We start from the raw sequence: 21,382 nt of genomic DNA on the forward strand, positions 1-21,382 counted from the left end.
TGTACTCTTGGAAGGTTTTCTATGAAAAACACATTAATGGTAGCTGTGTTTATCGAGAAATATAAAAAAGTATTTCAACTATTTTTGCTAGGCCTGCAAACGGAATACATTTTGCCTTCATAATCAGATTTCCATGGCATGATGAATTTTATAAAAAGGCGTATTTATATCGAATCCAATCAAACTTGCACTAAGTGAAGTCAAAATAAGAAACATGGTATATGTGTTACATTGTGACACGATAGCGGTGTTTTTCTTTGAAGCTTGCTGTTCTGTATTAGCAATACAGAACGAGACTACAGTGGGCGGAACTACTTTCCGTTCTGTATTAGCCCTGTATACTGTCTTGTATTAGCCAACTGTTCTGTATCTAAAATACAGCACGGTCTAAAAATAAATATAGGATCTCCCATGATTTGTAGTTGGATATGATTTTTATCCAACGAGTTGTGTGTTTTTTATCCCCGAGCCTTGGCGAGGGGATAAAAACACACAACGAGTTGGATAAAAGTCATATCCAACTACAAATCATGGGAGATTCTTTTTATCCAATGTTTAATACTTCACATCCAATGTTTTACTCTGTTTTATACAGGACTCCACTCTATTTTACTTCATCACTTTAACGCAAAAACCATTGTGATGTCACAATTGCACTTAACTGTGGAATATGAAAAAATTATCCAATGAGTCATATCCACGGGATAAAGGAGTAAACATTGGATAAATCAATTTATCATAGTAAATGCTATTATAAATTTTGGAGAAATATTTCCTTAGGAATGTAAAATGAAATGTCAAAATTTCTCAATCACTTTTAAAAAATATTCCACACAGAGTCTACACGTTATTTCGATCCAAACGAAAAGAGAAATTCGCAATTATGGAAAACATCATATGTTGGATAAATTCCTGAAAAACCTGTCTGCTTTTTGTGTCCCCTTCAAAATGGTAAAGCCAATGGGTTCGCGAATGCAGCATACATTAGTTTAAATTCGCACTCCTCCTCCCTCATTTTCCACTCTTCTCGTGGAAACTCAATCAGGTCCATTTTCAGGGTTTTCTAATTTCATCTTAAATCCTTGTCGCTGACAACTGCCGCACATCTCTTTTCGTTTTTAATGTCGCATTTCAATAAGAAAATAAAAATCCGTAACATACAGTCCATCTAAAAACTGTCTGTATCGCCTGTATGTGTATCTAGTTAAACCGAGATTTTAAGACCCCTGAAATAAATTAGGATCAATCTCCATCTACAACAAGGTTAAAGTGTTCACCTTATCAATTAAGACTGACTTCAAGTCTGTTACGTCTACCCCGTTGTCAAAACTAATCTGACTAAATCTTACGTTGTCCGTGGAAATATATATACTGTGGATGTATACTCCCCGTCGAGGCCTCATCTACAGAGAGAACAAACGAACTCTGGCGGAAGTTTGGATGCTGCACAGCTATAAAGTGGGTGATGCTTTTTTTGATTGATCGTGTCACAAATCATTTAGAGAACTCGACAGGTTCTGTATCGTAGATACAAATTTGAAGGTGGAGACTCGTACTACGCACTCGTCCACCCCCAAATTTGTATCTACGATACAGAACCCGTCTCGTTCTTTAAATAATAGCCGGGGTTCTACGGTACCGGTGTACTTATTGATGAAGGTTAAAAACAAAACTAAATACCAAGAATTGTAAACAATAAATGTCACTCATCAACAATAAAACATGTGTTTCAATAATGTATCAGCTTGAAATGGTTCTGTTTACTCACTAAATCTTGAAATACACATGAAAACTATACCGCGCGTAAGTTGCTAGTGTCAAGGGACGTTACTCTGATACCGGTGTATATGTATGGTGCGCTACCAGCGTTACAGTTGAGCAAAATTTTGTCATAAAATTCAGTGAACAAATTAAGTTATTTAAAATGTAAATCCTTTTGAGATTAATTATCTTTGAAGTGCATTTTTTTTTCAGAAAGTTAAGGGGAAAAAACAATATTCTGAAATACTTTATTCCACAAATTCAAGAAACTGAATTTTTTTTTCATAATTAAGAAACACTTAAAAGAACCTCATTCTTTCATCTCCTTTACTTTACAACAGAGTAGTAAATGGGATAAATGTCTACACAAATAACTCTTTTCCAATTTAACAAAAAGTAATCATTCTTGGCTCCTTTGGCTGACACAGTCTACATACACATCATCATAATTTCCAATTTCCAGATGTTAAATTTCACCATAATCAATACAAATTGCACCCATTTCACTTTTGGATATAATTTTTAATGTTACATATCTATTGTCATTTAGGATTTGCTCCATAATCTTGGAATTTTTTTTTTTAACTCGGAGGTAAAGCTCTTGATGCTGAATTTTCATCTGTTGCTTGACACTCCTTTAAAAGTAGCATTATATGCCTTTTTGAATTTTCAGATTTTGTCTATTGTATTTTTATTTCAATTTTTTTTAATTTTTTTTTCCTGCACCCTTAAAACAGAAGATAATTATTTTTTTTTTATCAGATAACAAATAATGAAAAAAATATAATTGGAGGATAATTCAGGTTAAAAAAAAAACTTCATGCTTATCTGCAGTCATCTAAAAATATTTTTGACTCTTTCATTGGGTTAAATAAATCTTGCTGAAACTGCGTTCCATACATAACTTTTCCACAGTGGTCACATGACATATGACCCCATTCCTAATGTAAATAAACCAGACGACAACAAATTTGCCAATCAGTTGTAAAATGCGCCTATAAATTGACTGTTTGTTACAATTTTACAATGCAGGGTATGAGGACTGTTACAGGTAAAGTTTAAAAATGTGTCCACCCAATGTAACTTTTGATAACTTACCAGACTTTGCAATATTTTAAGATCTAAAGAAATAGTAATGACAACGAGGTATCACCAATCTTTTTCTAAAAATATCTGGCCGCTAGGTGTCGCCTAAAGCGAGTGAATTTATAAATAAAGGGATACCCCGGTACCGTAGAACCACCGGTATAATAAGAATGGAGTATACTTAAAGTTTTAGAATTCAGAGAATTTAAAACTAACTATAGCAATCGAAAATTAATTCATCAATTACTCAGGAGCTACCAGGAGTTGGTGCGAAGTGGATACACAGATTATTGTCCCCCGCTTTCACTGAAAAAGGGGGATTTTAATTTGGGTCTGTCTGTCCGTCCGTCTGTCCATTCGTCCGTCTGTATTTCTGTCTGCTACACTTTCGTTTCCGTGCAATATCTCGAGAACCCTTAGAGCTTTCGCAATGAAATTTTGCATAGCAACTCCCTATGGCCTAAAGAAGAAGCCTATTAATTTTGAGGTCAAAAGGTCAAAGGTAATAAATTCTGTCTATTATACTTTCGTTTCCGCGCGATATCTCGAGAATCCTTTGAGCTTTTGCAATGAAATTTTATAAAACAACACTCTGTGGCCTAAGGAAGACCCCTATTGATTTTGAGGTCAAAAGGTCAAAGTTCAAGGTCGTAAATTCATACATTCTGTCTGTGTGTAACACTTTCGTTTCCGGGCGATATCTCAAGAAGCTTTTGAGCTTTTGTAATGAAATTTATACCATGACTCCCTTGGTCTCTCTCACCCCTCTCAAAGTGTCCCGCCCCGATTTTTTTAAATTATTTATTGTATTAAGCACTATTTTTAGCACAGGGGCATGTGGAGAGTAATTACGTATAATACAGGTTGTCGGCGGACTTGTTAATTCTAATTATAATCTATTAGTACTGTTTAGTAATAGCTAAATTAGACTCCATGTTTTGTGTACAATTTTGACAATATCGAACGTGAATTTAAACATTATATGTGACCTAATGATTGCATTTAATTTGTTGTATATTCAAGTGCCTCCGTGGTCTAGGGGTATGATTCTCGCTTAGCGAGTGGTCCCGGGTTAAAATTCCTGACGATCCTTTTTTTTTTTTTTATTTACTCAACACATGAAATAAAGTTATGACGTCTGGCGTATACAAACTTCTCATAAAATCATTATTACAGTGTGATAAATATTATAAAAAGAATCTTCTATATACACATTAAAGAATAAGCAATCAGATCTATATATCCATATTGGCGTTTTTTTAATTTGCTTTAGTTTACATGTATACATTTAATAATTCTGCAAATCCTGGGGGGAGGGGGGGTCCGACCCCTCCCCCCTCCTTTAGATCTTGGCATGCTCTTCTTTTTTTCCTTAAGCAGGGGACACAAATTCTCTGAATTAGCTTGTTCAATATCTGCTTTCGTTATTGCACCGTTATCCCTATGATCATCATATTATTAAAATATACAATTTATAAGCAGAAAAAATCTTTAATTTATTGTGTTTGTAAGGTGTGTGACATGTAGACCGGTCCAGACCATATAAACCGAGGTCCCATGTCGCAGTAGGTGCTGGCAGGAAAAAGATTCCTCACTTCTCAAAGGCCGCACGTGCCGAGTACTGGTTTTTAATTTGCAGCCCTCTACTGGCAAGTGTTGTCGTCTCAATATGAGTGAAAAATTCTCGAAGGGACATTAACAAAACAAACAAGTTGATGTTACAAGGCTTTCAACAGCTAGCCTCAATTTAGGTCAGCATTTCGAAAATTCCTGGGTCATAATAATGAAGTTGTTAGCGAATATATTTTGTAAGTTTAGAATATTGATAGCTTAAACAAATTTACAAAAATCCATGATTTAGGAGGGGATATAATGCAATAATACGGTGCCGTTGGAGCACATCAAATAATATATAATTGTTCGGACGAATTAGTTATTTGTTCTGACAAAAATGATAAAAGTTTTGACAAGTCTGTTCTTCGTTCAGATGACCAAGGTATATGTATGGACAAATAAGGTCTTCCTTGGGACGAATTAAATATACTGAGATTTTTTTTTCGGGAATTGATCGGATGAACTGGATAATTGCTTGGACAACTTAGCGATTTACATATTTGTTCAAACGGATTTGATGTTTCTTCTGTGGACAAGACTTGTCATTCCTTTGGTAAAGGAGAGTATCCAGAATAGAAAAGTTTATAAAATATGATCATATATCAAGGTATTACTATCTTATAAAATATGATCATATATCAAGGTATTACCATTTCATAAAATATGATCATATATCAAGGTTTTACCATTTTATAAAATATGATCATATATCAAGGTTTTACCATTTTGCATATTTTTTCACATGTGCAAACCCCTGTTAAAATCACATTGATGATAAGAAATGAACATTTTAAGTCGCCAAATTGGCGACTATTTTAAATTGACTTGGAGGTTGTTAAATTACTGAACTATAAGCATTTTCATTTTTTTTTATAAAGAGCAGAAAAGAAGTTTAAAATTTATCAATGAACATGTCTCTATATATTGACTTATATTAGTTTTTAAATCAGTGCCTATGAAAAATTTACCTTGCGACTAAAAATTTGCACTGGCGACTAAATTTTTTTGATTAGGAGCCAGTTGGCACCTAAAATTTAGAGGTCACATAGAGGCCTGAATTCCCTCACAGTGGACTTGTAATATACCTGATATTGATATTGATATATAGCACCATGGTATACAATACAAAGTAAGTGTGTAAATAAAAAGATATATTTGCATTTGCTGTGTTTTTACCAAGCCAACTCCGAAATAGATTTGAATGCTATTTTCGTGTACATACGAGTATATACACATCCTTACAATGTCAAGTTTTGTGATAGCGTACCGCTCCTCGTTTGTGTAGGGGAACGACATCACAAAACCTTGACACCGTGTAGATGAAATATACACGAAGAAGCAAGTGTTAAAGTGATGTCATAATGAGGCGAAAACAAGGAGCCCATGGGCCACATCACTCGCCTGACCTCTCCGGCGGTGGGTGTGGGGGTAGGGAGACCACTTAAATATTTAAACTTTTCAATACTGAACTGATTTCTGCTTTCTCTAGCCAACGTGCTCTGAACAAACTTGAATCTACTCTAGCTAAAAATGCTTTCATTTCAATATGACTAATCATTGCTATAAAGATTCATACAAAGTTTTTCCAATATAGTCCCATGCAAAAGTTTGTTCTTCTATTGTGGCCCCGCCCTACCCCTGGGGGTCATGATTTGAAAAAAGCTTGAATCTACAGTAACTGAGGACGCTTTCATATAAATACGACTAATCATGTATTTGCTGCTATTGAGAAGATTTTTAAAAGATTTTTCCTATATATTCCTATGTAAAATTCTGATCGCCCACTGTGGCCCCACCTTGCCCCCGGAGGTCATTATTTGGATAAACTTAAATCTACACTACCTGATAATGCTTCTATATAAATATGGCTAATCGTGGCTTTGCCATTCTTGAAGAGAAGATTTTTTGAAGATTCGTCCTATATATCTCTATGTAAAGCTTTGATTGCCCAATGTTACCCTACCCTACCCCTGGCGGTCATTATTTGAACAATTTGAATCTACACTACCTGAGGATGTTTCCATATAAATATGACTGATAATGACTTTGCTGTTCTTGAGAAGAAGAATTATAAAGGATTTTCCTATATATCTTATGTATAACTTTGGTCCCCTATTTTGGCCCCACCCTACATGATTCGAACAAACTTGAATTTACACTACCTGAGGATGCTTCTATATCATTATGACTAATCCTAGCTTTGCTGGTCATGAGAAGATTTTTAAAGATATTTCCTATACATTCTGGTGTATAACTTTGATCCCCTGTTGTGGTCCCGTCCTACCCCAGAGGGTCATGATTTGAACAAACTTGAATATACACTATGTAATGAAGCTTTCACACAAGTTTCATTTTCTCTGGTTAAATGGTTCTTGAAAAGACTATATGCGCATCTGGAGCACGAAATTTGGTACCGTATATGATTTACATTATGACCCCTGGGTCGCGGCCTCTGCTGGTGGACTGTTAGTCCCCGAGGGTCTCTACAGCCCAGTAGTTAAGTACTCCGGTACTAGCTTGAAAATACGGATATATATTTAATTGTTGTGGTAAAATTTATTTCAAAATTAAGGATTATTTCCCTCATGCATAGCTCTGATCCTTTGACGTATTTAGCTACCGACTTTGGCACCCCTTTTATCGGCTCTTCAGAGTTCTTTTAATATAAATATTTCGAATTTATAACGTTTTGGCATCATGAGCATCACAAAAGAGACATAATTTGTGGAAATGCGCATCTGGGGCATCAAAATTGATATCGTATATGATTTACATTAAAAATTTTTAAAAAGCAAATATAAATTTGAATGTAACCAAATAATAGAGAAAGATCTTAGTACTTTATTAGAAGACAGAAAAGTAATATCATTTTCTTTGCTTTCATCTCTTACTTTTAAACAGAGAACATTTCTTTTACTGCAGTATGGAAACCATTTTTAATGCAACAATTTCGTCTAAATTTCTACACTTCAAAACATTCTAAAAATAGAGCTATGTCAAAGAAATTATTTTTAAAAAAAAATGATTAAAACATGAGAAGTAATTATTTCTTTGGAAACGTACTTTTGTATGTAAATTACCTTAACTGATATTTCACTAGCGTACACCAGACAGACCGAAAGTACTTCATAGGGGTCCGGAATTATTTCAAATCAATGAGTTTTTCATCATTCAAATTAAACATGTAAAATTGTAAATATATTTACAGCAGCTTAGATTATATGTATTTCTTCATCCTCACAACGTCAGGGGTCCTGAGTCAGCTCGTTTTCGTTGGACCCCTGACAAATTTCATTCGATATTCTAGGGGATTGGTTCTCTTATTGAAATGGGGCTTTCATACGATGATATAAAACGTAAACAAAAAGTAAGCAGTTGACACCTGAATGAACGTGTTACAGTTTCTTTGTCAATAAAGGTTTAATGTAATTGTCGAGAGATAACGAAAAAAATCAAGATTTGTAATTCTCCCGAAAGACGTAGCTGCAGTCAGCCCGTAGAATGAATTGAATGAAATTTGTCAGGGGTTAGCGGTCCAACGGCAACGAGTTGACTCAGGATCCCTGACGTTGTGAGGACGATATTTCTCAATCTGAATAAAACTCGGTACCCACCAAAACTTTCAAGCAATGAAATCTAACCAATTCAAAGTCTGACCAATAGAAAGTCAATCCTTTTTCTTGTCATTTCATGGCTTATTTAAATTAAGTTTTTCCATTGTTTTATACTAATTTTAACCACAAAATACTCCGGTTATCTGCATGATTGAGGAAATGTAAAGATGATGCACACAGTAACCATGCTCAAAATTTAAATAAAAAGTACAAATTGAGAACAGAGCTGCCATACAGAGGGGTCACGTGATCTGTCAAGAGCGGATTCTTACTCCTCTTAGACACATAATCTCATCTCTGGTATTTCCAGTGGTCCATGTTTCGCCCTGTTTTCGATTTCTGTTGTTGATAAATTAACTCTTCACAAAAATATTTACTGCGAAGGAACCCCCTCAAGCATTCTGTACTACGGCATATTCAAGAAGTGGTGGTAATCAAATGTGGAATCTCAAAATTTCCAAAGAACTTTTAGAAAAGTTGAAGTCACTAAATTTTCATCAATAGCATTGGAACGTATTACCTTTCAACTCAATACAACCATTCCTCAAGATAGATTAAAGATCAGGTTTTTGACATCATGGACATCTGCTTCTTCAAAACGAACGGAACTCGGAAATTTTCGTATCTTGTGATATGTCATCCATAAGATTACTTTGTTAGAAATCATTCTGATTCTACACATAACTACAAAAAACTAAAATATTCATATATTCGTTTGGTGATCTGGTCTCCCGAGGTGTTGGAATATCGATGGGAACAAATTTTGCTCCTTTATTAGTCGACCAGATCTTATATTCTATAGCATAAGTTATTAAAAAAACTTCCACATGAGAAGAACATTTTTGCTTTAGCCTTTAATTCGACTTTAAGATATATCGACGTCGTTCATCAATTAACACTATTTTTCAACCCGATCAATCTCAATAAACCCAGAATGAAAGGCATCAGTGTCTGCCACAGCTGTTTCTTATTTGGATCTTTTAATGACTTCAGGCGTTTATGGGAAAATAATTGTTAAACTACATGTATATTGCACATGGGATGACAAGTTTTTTTATTGTACTTCGCTCATTCTAGAAACCATTCTACATATCATTTTTATGACTCATTATTTATATTTAAAAAAATCTCCTTTGTTAGGGTTATGTTTTACTGTAGTTTTATTTCTAAGTAAGATTGAAAAGACCAAGATCAGAATTTGACTCATTGACATCTTGCTTTGTTTGCAAAAAAAGATGTCGGCTCCAAACCGGGTGTACTGTTTCTGTAACGACAACTCCTACACTTTGATTGATTCCATTCTACGCAAGGTGTCGAACGAACTCGAGAGTCTTATTTGGTACACTTATGATTATTCAGTGGAAACGACGTTTGTCATACTTATTGTTAGGTCACTATTGTCTACGGATTTTTTTTCCGTTTGCCCGATTATGACAATGAGCACATGGCGGGTGTGACAGGTCGACAAGAGATGCTTACTCCTCCATGTCACCTGATCCCACCTCTGATGTTTTTAGAGGTCCATGAATTGAAAAATTTCCTCCTTAGAAAGGGAGCTATGGGTATAAGTTGGATTACCTTTTGCAGAATTAAATCCTAGTTCCTCTAAAATACAATTCAAATAATGAGCCTTACAAACAAAGACAATGTTGTTACCTGCTTTGTCAGCAGGGAGAGTACATACTATTTAATTCTTGTTTCTCTTCTGCACTGTCGAAGACAGAAGGATAGATGGTTTTCATTTTGGCCCTCAATCGCTGAATGTGCAATTTCAACATCCATTTGATACGTTTAATCCATTGTGACAAAGTGTCGAGGACTTCTTTTTCGTATTTGGTCCATCGTTTGGCGTAATCTTCTACTGAATTCATAATGTTTATGAAATAATGACGCCAGTGCAAAGATCGGAATTACCAAAACTTTGACCCTCTTATTATAAGTGATTAAAGGTCCTCATTATTAACTATATTAACGTCACCATAATGACGTAATGATGTTTCCAGCAGAACTACAGTTGTAGGGTGAAGAATATGAACATGTTGGAGAAGTAAGTTTCAGATGCTCGAAATTGGAAGTAATTGTATACATGTATTTGTAAAAAAAACAAGGTGTGGACTTCAACTTGAAATATGGTGGAATACAAGACTGGACCTTTTTTTTTGATTAAGAATATTACTTATATAAACTGCGTCAATTCCTTTGTTGCTAGTGTTTGTGAAGTTTAGGGAACAAATAGGTTGTTTGAGCGGTATTTTCTTCCGCAAAATGTGGCGGTTGAAAGAGCCTATGATTTGCAATATCCATAATTACAGATCTGAGCCTGTACTCTGGTGTCGAAGAATCCAAGTATGGGCTTCCTTGACTTTTACAAATAGACTATTCAAAACTTTCAAAGGGACAGAGTAAAGTTTGGTGCGAATGTGATAAAGGCCTAATTGTATGATGGTAAATCTTTTCTAGAATTCTAACTTTCATTGACAAAATAGAATGATGGGTAAATTAAAATGCTTTTATAGAAGCTGCTGGCCCCCATTGTTAATTTGAAATATTTGCAATTCAGATTTTCTCAAGTTTGGTATAGAAGCTCTGTCCAGAAAGATGACTAGTAAACGAAGAGCTAGTAATCAAATATCACAGGCTTTACAATTTCTGACAGAACATTATGAAGAAAACATGGGATCGGAAAAGGAATTGTCAAATATATCTCTAATAGAAACTTTACATACCTTCGAGTTTGTGCATGAACTGTTGGTTCTATACAAAACTCGGAATCTGAAGATTGCACAAACAACATAATATATATTTAATATCCCTGGGGATAATCCAAGGGACACCGAATGAACTCTTAGTGTCTGTGTCCCTTATAGAATCAAATGAGTGACGCTTTTTATACTGGGCGTTGTGTCTGCCAGTATCCGCGTTATGCTGTGCACTTTTCATGAATGAATAAGTACCGAACGACAAGTATCCTCGGGGACAGACTGTCCACCAGCAGAGATACATGTTCGGTGGTTAAAATGAAATATGGAGATAACGAACAATATTCGAGCTCGGAGTCCATTTAAACAAAATAAATCGGGAGCAGAGCAAACACGGATCTCCAAAAACATCAGAGGTGGGATCAGGTGCCATGGAGGAGTGAGCACCCCCTGCCGACCGGTCATACCCGCTGTGTGCTCCTTGTATTAATTTTATAGATCAACAGGTTATGAAGGAAAGACGTCTATTGTAGATACGGTCAAATGTTGAGAGATCAAAGCGAACAATAGCATGATCAAGGGTGTGAACACAAATTCTAAGAGCATTGTAAAAAGGTGTTTGATTCATTTCAATACTTGATATGTTCAGGAAATAACTGTCTTCTTATTTGTTATTGGCGACCGTAGGTTTGTGTTCGTTTAAATCGTAACCCTGAGGGTAGAGTGGGGCCACAATAGAAGAACAGTTTTAAATTTGAATATCCAGGGGGAAATATTTAAAAGCTTCTTCTGAAGAACTATAGGGCCATGAAGGGTCATATTAATATGCAAACATCCTCTGGTATTGCAGATTGAAGTTTCTTCAAATAGTGACCCTAAGGTAAGGTCTGGCCACAGTGGAAGATCAGAAATTTTAATGGAAATATAATTAGAAAATTTACAGAAAAAACAAATTTAATTTTTTTTTCTCAAGAATAAGAGGGTCTTATTAATCATATCAATATACAAGCATCCTCAGATAGTGCAGCTTCAAGTTTGTTCCAATCATGAGGGAGTTGGGTATGTACACACTAGGGGACCTGAATATTAAGAAACTTGTACCTCGAAAATTTCTTTTGAAAAGTAGCAGGGCGACTTTGAATCACAATCTTCACTTGCCAAGGATGACGATCCGTTCCTCTTCTCTTTTTTGTTGAATTGTATACAAATGTAACATTCTTAAGTTGTGTGGATTAAAGTTTTTTTTACCTTCACATTATGGACCCTGGGGTTAGCACAGGGCTAAAATCGGGGGTTCATATTTTCCCTAATGCATGTATATAGGTCAAAAGTTCTCTTCTGCAGAGCAGAATGATATTGAAGCATACCTAGAATGTGTGGATTCAAGTTTGGATTTGTCATGACCCCTTGGCGCTAGGATGGAGCCTCAATATGAAGTCAGAAATTTTCATTTGAATAAAGAGGAGGGAAAAATATCTTCTGAAGATCAGCAGGCCAAGGTGACTTAGGTGAGCGTTGTGGCTCATAAGCCCCTTGCTGACATTTTATATAGAAAACAACCAACAATAAAATCCAAAAGAAAAGAACAAGTTTTATTTCTTATCACGGAACAACAGAAATAAGGTACACTGACTCTTTGACAAGAGAGATAACTCTCGCTGAGATAAATTATAAAATTATCAAGTAAAAAGATTATATTTGTGAATTATTTTCCCCGCAAGGTATAGTTAATTTGTTTTATATAAGTGAACAGAGGGACGATGTACCTAAGTGTCTAAACGACTGACCATTCGTTCATGGATGTGGTCAGTGTAATCGAGTCACAATCATTACACTCCAAACAGGTCATTAATCAAGCAAATAAAGCCAGATTACTATTGCAGTAATAAAATCAGACAAAATGTTGCCTAATTTAGTGAATGCCTCGGCCAGAAGTAATATCAGACCTCAAGAGATACGAAGTTCAGAGAAAGGTTCTTTCTTTTTTTTTAAGGTCATAATTTCTTACATCTGCCGTAAAGTGATTATTTATCTTTACAAATGAATATCAATATAGCAGAATTACAAGAATACGCTTTATTTTTTTATATACATGAACATACACACTGAGAGGAAAAGGATAGGGGAGATAACAAGGCAAATGTCATAGACTTAAGAATAATCCTACCCTCCACCAACTCTTCAATACTGTACAACATTTAATAGCTTATAAACTTCCCTTGATTCAAACTGAAATATAGAGTATAAAACTAGCAGAGAGCACTGTTTGAATTCGCATTACATATCTGCAAGCAATAGAAAATAAATATCAATCTTCCATGGTGGCAACTTTAAGTCATAAATCCTTTGACAAGTTTAGATAATAATTTCCTTTTTAGGGTCTTCCGTCTTCAGCGGAAGACCCTTCTATTATTCTTAGGTTTCTTTTTTACCTTTATTATTATTAAGGTCTTCCGTCTCCAACGGAAGACCTTATTGTTTTCGTTCGGTTTCTTTTTCCCTATTATTATTATTATTATTATTATTATTATTTTTCTTCCAACCGATTTTGTGCACGCGATTTCTCAGAAACGGCTTGGCCGATTTGCACCAAACTTTCAGATGTAAAAGATATTCAATTGATCTTGATAGGTTTTTTAATTTTTTGATGACGTCACTTCCGGTCGTGAGATATTGACAATTTTCTGATTTTCAGAGGGTCGGCTTGTCCTGGAAACTCCTCCTAAACGACTAAAGATATTGAGTTAAGATTTTCAGTGAAGATAGAGGAAAGATTGTAGATGTGCAATTAGGCATCTATATCTTTCCAGCTCAAATGGCGTTGAAGCTCGCCTGGACTCGAAAAATAGGCTCACAAACATCTCGCAAAATTTGAAACGTTTTCTTTTATATCTTTTTACCTGTAAATATTTTGTTAAAACATGTATTACAAAAGATGTGTAAAATGATAAGACCTTTCATTTGATATCAAGTAAAAATGGCTGATCCCTCAAATTAGGGGCTCAGAAGGGCCAAAAGTCTTTTATGTATAACTCTTGAACGATCAATATTTTGTTATAAATTACTGAAGCAAAAATGTCAATCTTAACATTCTGCAACTATATGGTTTAAAATTTTGATCATATGTTACGTAATAAGGGGCCAAAAGGGGCAAGAATGCTAAATCTTTGACGCTTTATATCGTAAAAAGGGGGAATATTTTGAAAAGCAATATTGAACAAAAGATGTTCAGAATAATGTTTTAAACAATATGCAACCTTTCAATTTTTGCAAAACGGCCCCATTAAGGACTTGAAGGGCTGGCCCCTAAATATTTCAATTCAGCATATCTCGAAAACGAAAATAGATTTCTGAATAGTTGTTGAACAAAAAATCTTTAAAATCACAAGACCTTTCAATTGATATCAAGAAAAAAGGGCTGATCCCTTAAATTAGGGACTCAGAGGGGCCAAAAGTCTTTTATATATAACTCTTAAACGATCAATATTTTGTTATAAATTACTGAAGCAAAAATGTTTATCTTATCGATTTGGAACTATATGGTTTAAAATTTTGATCATATGTTACGTAATAAGGGGCCAAAAGGGGCCAGAATGCTAAATCTTTGACGCGTTAGATCTCAAAAAGGGGGAATATTTTGAAAAGCAATATTGAACAAAAGATGTTCAGAATAATGTTCTAAACAATATGAACCTTTCAATTTTTGCAAAACGGCCCCATTAAGGACTTTAAGGGACGGCCCCTAAATATTTCAATTCAGCATATCTCGAAAACGAAAATAGATTTCTGAATAGTTGTTGAACAAAAAATCTTTAAAATCACAAGACCTTTCAATTGATATCAAGAAAAAGGGGCTGACCCCTCAAATTAGGGGCTCAGAGGGACCAAAAGTCTTTCATGTATAACTCTTTAACGATCAATAATTTGTAATACATTACTGAAGCAAAGATGCTTATCTTAACGATTTACAACAATATATGATAAGATATTGGTTATACGTTACGTAATAAGGGGTCACAAGGGGCCAGAATGATAAATCTTTGACGCTTTATATCTCGAAAAGGGAGAATATTTTGATAGGCAATACTGAACAAAAGATGGTCAGAATAATATCTAAACAATATGCACCCTTTCAATTTTTGTCAACCGGCCCCATTAAGGACTTCGAGGGGTGGCCCCTAAAGATTTCCATTCAGCATATCTCCACAACGAAAAGAAATCTCTGAATAATTGTTGAACAAAAAGTCTTCAAAATCACAAGAACTTTCAATTGATATCAAGAAAAAGGGGCTGACCCCTCAAACTAGGGGCTCAGAGGGGCCAAATCATGTCATCTGTAGCTTTTTGATAATCTTATATAAATCAAAAGAATGAAATCTAATTAGGGAAATCTATATATTATTATCTTTTGACAAAGATCATAGTCAAAATAATATCTCATCTTATCGAAAAATCGGACGGAAGACCTACTCGTTGCTCGCAACGAGATCTCATCTAGTTATTATTATTATTCTTTTTTCTCCTTACAAAATTTGTGCAGAGGATTTCTCGGAGATGGCTCGTTCGATTTCATTCAAATTTTCAAGGTAGATGCATTGACATCTGAAGTTAATTCCGGCAAGTCTGTTAGGGGATATTTACTTCCGGTCGAGAGTTATCGCCCTTTTATTAAAATTCAGAGCACCTCCTTGTCTGCGATGGAACACAAAAACGGCTTAAGCTAGAGCGCTGAAATTTTCAGTGATGATAGAGGACATGTTGCCATATTGCACCTGGGTTAAGAAATTTTCCGGAAGTGCCTAGTATGGAAGCTCGGTAGGGGTCGAAATTTAGGACACGAATCATGAGTGAATTTTTGAGACATTTTGTATCATATCTTTTAAAGTATAATTATTTTGTTAAAACATGTTGAACAATATTTGTGCAGAATAAAAAGATCTGTAACATGATATCAAGAAAAAAGGGCTGACTCATCACATTAGGGGCCAATAGGGGCCGAAAGTCTTTAATCGATAACTCTTAAATAAGCAATATTTTTGTATACATTACTGAAGCAAAATTATTTATCTCAACAAACTACAACTATATATTATGATTTTTACGTCATATGTTACATAAATAAGGGCCACAAGGGGCCAGAATGCTTAATCTTTGACGCTTTATATCTCGAAAAGGGGAAACATTTTGAAAAGTAATATTGAACAAAAGTTGCTTAGAATGATGATCTGAACAATGTGCATCCTTTGAATTTTTCCTAAACAGCCCCTATAAGGACTTTAAGGGACGGCCCCTAAATATTTCAAGTCTACATATCTCGAAAACGAAACGAAACTTCTGAATAGTTGTTGAACAAAAAGTCTTCAGAATTACAAGACCTTTCAAGTGATATCAAGAAAAAGGGGCTAACCCCTCAAATTAGGGGCTCAGAGGGGCCAAAAGTCTTTCATCTATAACTCCTTAATGTTAAATATTTTGATATTAATTATTGAAGCAAAATTGTTCATCTTCACAATCTGCAACTTTATATCATAAAATTTTCTTCAAATATTACGTAATTAGGGGCCATAAGGGGCCAGAATGCTTAATCTTTGAGGCTTTATATCTCGAAAAGGGGAAACATTTTGAAAAGTAATATTGAACAAAAGTTGCTTAGAATGATGATCTGAACAATGTGCATCCTTTGAATTTTTCCTAATCAGCCCCTATAAGGACTTCAAGGGACGGCCCCTAAATATTTCAAGTCTACATACCTCGAAAACGAAACGAAACTTCTGAATAGTTGTTGAACAAAAAGTCTTCAGAATTACAAGACCTTTCAAGTGATATCAAGAAAAAGGGGCTGACCCCTCAAATTAGGGGCTTAGAGGGGCCAAAAGTCTTTCATCTATAACTCCTTAACGTTAAATATTTTGATATTAAATATTGAAGCAAAAATGTTCATCTTCACAATCTGCAACTAGATATTTTAAAATTTTCTTCAAATATTACGTAATTAGGGGCCATAAGGGGCCAGAATGCTTAATCTTTGAAGCTTTATATCTCGAAAAGGGGAAACATTTTGAAAAGCAATATTGAACAAAAGTTGTTTAGAATGATGATCTCAACAATGTGCATCCTTTGTATTTTCCCTAAACAGCCCCTATAAGGACTTAAAGGGATGGCCCTAAATATTTCAAGTCTGCATATCTCGAAAACTGAATAGTTGTTGAACGAAAATTCTTCAGAATTACAAGACCTTTCATGTGATATCAAGACCCCTCAAATTAGGGGCTCAGAGGGGCTAAAAGTCTTTCATCTATAACCTTTTTACAGTAATGTTCATCTTCACGATCTGCTACTATAAATATTTTAAAATCTTCATCAAATATTGCGTTTTCTGGTGCAATAATGATCAAAATTTTGTTAAACATAACTGAAGCAAATTGTACGTTTTCACTATTCATATATTTATGAACGAAAATCTCAGTCAAATTCGTATCTCATCTTATCAAAAATCGGACGGAAGACCCACTCGTTGCTCGCAACGAGATCGCATCTAGTTATATATTCTTGTTGTATGTTTAAAAGACCGGGTTATATCTCCATACTAAATAATGAACACGGTATCAGGGTTTTTTTCTGGAACCAGAGTGGGTTGTTCTTTTTTAAACCGGTGATATATAATTAGAAGTAGAATGAAAATATGACGACGTAAGTATTGATAATCATTATCTTCTCTTAATTGGAAATAATTATTTAATGAGAAATCACATGTAAGATGGAGCTTTTTTTAAATTATGTATTTTCCTAAGTTGTGCATTATCGCTTTTACCATGTGAATACCATGTCAGCTATATTTATATCTTATTATATCTATAACAAAATCAATGAAGACAACCTCTTTTATCTTTTAAAACTTTTTTAAAATGAAAGCTGCATTTTTATACGATATTTTAGACATTTTGTATATATAGTGAATCAGGTTTTTGTAGTAAATGCAAAGTTGCAACATTAGTCGTAACATGAACATTTTTGTAAAGTGACTGCCAAGTCCTATTTTATTTCTTAACTTTTCTGGGTGGAGTACAAGTAAAATTACAACTAGACAACTTTCTCTATTTCTAACATACATTCAAAAAATGAGGTCATGTCATCTATATCAATTTTATCAAATGCATGCAGGTCTGGCACAGATTACGATGTCATGCTGATAACCTTGTGTCTTGGCAGTTATCAGACAAATCAAAAAAGTTTTGGTAACTGTGGTAGAGAAGAGATAAAGTTTTGTGCACATTTCAGTGAAGCTAGATACCGTAGGGACCAGACTGACAACAAATATAGACTGTAGTACCCACATGACATTAGTAAACTCACAATGTATCTCATTTGTCGAAAAATGTAGTTTTGGATTTGTGATCCGGTGTTGTAGAGTAGGATTTCTCCCATAGCCAACCTCCCTCCCCCCTCCCCCACCCACGGAATCTGTACTCTAGAGTTGGATTTCCTCCGAAGGGAAGTCTCACTCTAGAGTCAAATTTCTTCCTCTTTTCTTCTCAGAGTAGGATTTCCCCCTCGTTTATCAATGCTTTCATCATATCGACAATCTTTTGACTAACAGTTTTTATGAAAGTCAACTGATTTTTTTAATGGAAATGTGATTGTTTTCGACTCAAGAATTGTCGAATTTAGTATGAAATCTTTAATATATAATATATGCATGAAGATTTATTTTTCCCCAGACTCAATGATCTTCAAAACCATCAACTGGAAAAATGTTCTTCTGACGAAGATGTCTCTGAATATCTTTCATTGATGCGTTTTCCTAGAACTCAAGCCGAGTTGGATGATCTTGCGGAGAATCAAAACGACGATGGAAAGCGCAAGAGTATTCGGGGCTCCCCACGTTGTACCTGTAAATCCGTGTTGAGGTATTTATATTCTCTGTTTCCTATTGTCAGCGTATTGCGTCATTACAAAATCAAAGAATACCTCCTGAAAGATGCTGTCAGTGGTCTGTCGACAGCCTGTTTGCATTTTCCGCAAGGTATGGCTTTCGGTATACTATCTTCTCTAGCTCCAAAATATGGACTTTACACGTCATTCTTTCCTGTTGTTTTATATGTAATTTTCGGAACCTGTCCGTTTGTGTCGTTCGGAACAAACGCCGTCATCTCCTTGTTCACTGCAAATCTCATACAGAGTCAGGTGACTACACCGGCCTCGAGTGGAGGCGCTTACAGTTCCAACAACACTGACGAACAAATCAGTGAGGAGGATTTTGTGGAAATGAAAGCAGCCATCGCAGCTGGTTCCTCGTTTATAGTGGGGGTACTGCTTCTTGTTTTGGGATTATTAAGACTTGGATTCATTGCATCATACATGTCATCACCTTTTGTTGGAGCCTTCACAACCACTGCTGCTATCCACATCATGACCAGCCAGGTTCCAAAGAGCCTTGGAGTTCGAATACCCTTGATTTCGGGTCCTGGCAAGATTGTAATAACATATATCGAAATTTTTAAGAAAATCACAACGGCTAATGTTGGTTCCATTGTCACATCCATTGTGTGCATAATAATTTTAATATTTGTGAAAGATTTCATCAATGAAAAATTCAAATCGAAAATGTTTATGCCAATTCCAATAGACCTTATTCTGGTGATTTTGGGTAGTGTCGTGTCTTATTTTGGCGAATTAGATTCCCAGTACAGGATTCCAGTCGTCGGCAATATTCCTCCAGGTGTACCGACCCCCACCCTCCCAGACCTCAGAAGTGGCATCATAGGAAATTCTATTGTTATTGCTATCATCGTATTTGTTCTGACCATATCAATGACCAAAGTATGCGAATCTAAGAACGCCATCAATGCTGATCAGGAGCTTGTGGCATATGGAATGTCCAACTTTGGCAGTTCTTTCTTCTCTTGCTTTCCCTCATGCGTGGCACCACCGCGTACCATCTTACTTAAATCTATGGACGCTAAAACTACCATAAATGGGATTTTCTCTGCCCTAGTGATTTTGCTTATATTGCTATTTTTGGGAGAATATTTTCAGTACTTACCGTTACCTGTGCTGTCTATAATGGTCATCATGGCGGTAAAGAACCTGCTTCTACAATTTCGCAATTTACCCCGGTTATGGAGGATAAACAAATATGATTTTACTGTTTGGATTGCTACGTTAGCTACTGGAGTATTCATTGACTTTCCATATGCTTTATACTGCGGTGTAGGATTAAGTGTTTTTCTGGTAGTGTTTCAAAGCCAGAGAGGGAAAAAAGGATTGATTGGAAAACTGCGAAATGAAGACTTGTACATCGGAGAAACAAACTTTACAGTTTTACCTCCTGGTGTAAAGGTCTTCAAAATGGAATCCTCACTTTACTTTGCAACATCAGAATTCTTTCGTGAAAGTCTTTATCGAGTAGCATGGGACCCTAGAACACAAAACCCCGAGGATTCAAACGAAGTCACCCTCTCCGTGGAGTCCATTCCTACCAAGGGTGACGATAAAACGGAAGTCACCCTCTCCGTGGAGTCCACTCCTACCAAGGGTGATGATAAAACGGAAGCAGAGAATACAAGCAGCAACGAGAGGCTTGTTATAATTGACTGTTCTTCCTTTAACTATGTAGATGTCAATGGAATTTCCACACTCTCGCTCGTTGTCAAAGAATACCGCTATGTTGGGATTAAGGTTCTCTTAATTAGATGTACAGATAGTTTTCTGTCCGTTATGAGGAGGTCAGAGCTCATAGAAACAGTAGGTGAAGAAAATATTTTTCCGGATATTGTGGATGCTATAGCACTAAATATTTCAACTAATTCTACTCGTCTTTAGAGCATTAATAAATTTTAAATTAAAATCATTCAACTTTACAGTTTTTTTAAGAACATTATGACACTGCATGGAGTCTTTTTTTTTTATTTTTTGCATTTTCTGACATTTATAAAAAGAATTTTTTGGTATCGTGTATTAAATCTTGAAATCACAAATATCGAATTTTTAATATAAGACAATTATTTTATGATAGCACAAATTTTGATTTATTGTTATCTTTTTCTGATATTTAAGTTAGACAGGTATCCAATCAAAAATTAACGTGTATTAAATCAAAAATTAAATTTTATGATATCACCTATTCCATTTTTGATTTTAAAAAACTTTCCTAACACCAACATACAACATAACTTTATGACACCATAATTTTTTTTTTTTTTTTTTTTTTTTTTTTTTGATATCAGAAATTCATTTTTAATATCAGAAATTAATCGCAGTATCAAACAAGAAGCCAATGGGCCATAATTAATGCTAGTCTGAGTCACAGCAATGGATCTGCTTTTCTTTAGAACATTGGCTCCATACTAGCCCCAAGTGCCATGATTTGAAAAAAACTTAAATGTACACTACCTAAGGATGCTTGCATATCAGTTTGACTAATCATGACCATGTTGTTCTTAGCAAAGATCATATATTGTTTGATTCTTGATCCTACTCCCCCCACCGCACCCCCACCCCCCCAAAAAAACTTGAATCTACATGACCTGACGGTGTTTGCATATTAATATCACTAATCATGGTTCAGCTTACTTGAAAAAAAAAGATCTACATTTTTTTTTAAATTCC

General features: G+C 35.1%; 1 protein-coding gene across 1 annotated transcript; it reads left to right on the forward strand.

The window, feature by feature from the left end:
* The first annotated feature begins 18,466 nt into the window (after window positions 1-18,466).
* On the forward strand, window positions 18,467-20,618 carry LOC133191634 (prestin-like). Its single transcript, XM_061327379.1, has one exon. It carries the CDS (start codon window positions 18,467-18,469, stop codon window positions 20,594-20,596), a length of 2,130 nt encoding a protein of 709 aa, XP_061183363.1. The 3' UTR covers window positions 20,597-20,618.
* Window positions 20,619-21,382: the final 764 nt, after the last annotated feature.

Source organism: Saccostrea echinata, unplaced genomic scaffold, assembly GCF_033153115.1.
Source record: "Saccostrea echinata isolate AGI-Se365-2 ecotype Australia unplaced genomic scaffold, CSIRO_AGI_Sech_v1 ptg000023l, whole genome shotgun sequence".
Taxonomy (NCBI): domain Eukaryota; kingdom Metazoa; phylum Mollusca; class Bivalvia; order Ostreida; family Ostreidae; genus Saccostrea; species Saccostrea echinata.

Excerpts from the sequence above, each read along its gene's own strand:
- LOC133191634 (XM_061327379.1), top strand. The coding sequence starts at position 18,467 with ATGCATGAAGATTTATTTTTCCCCAGACTCAATGATCTTCAAAACCAT.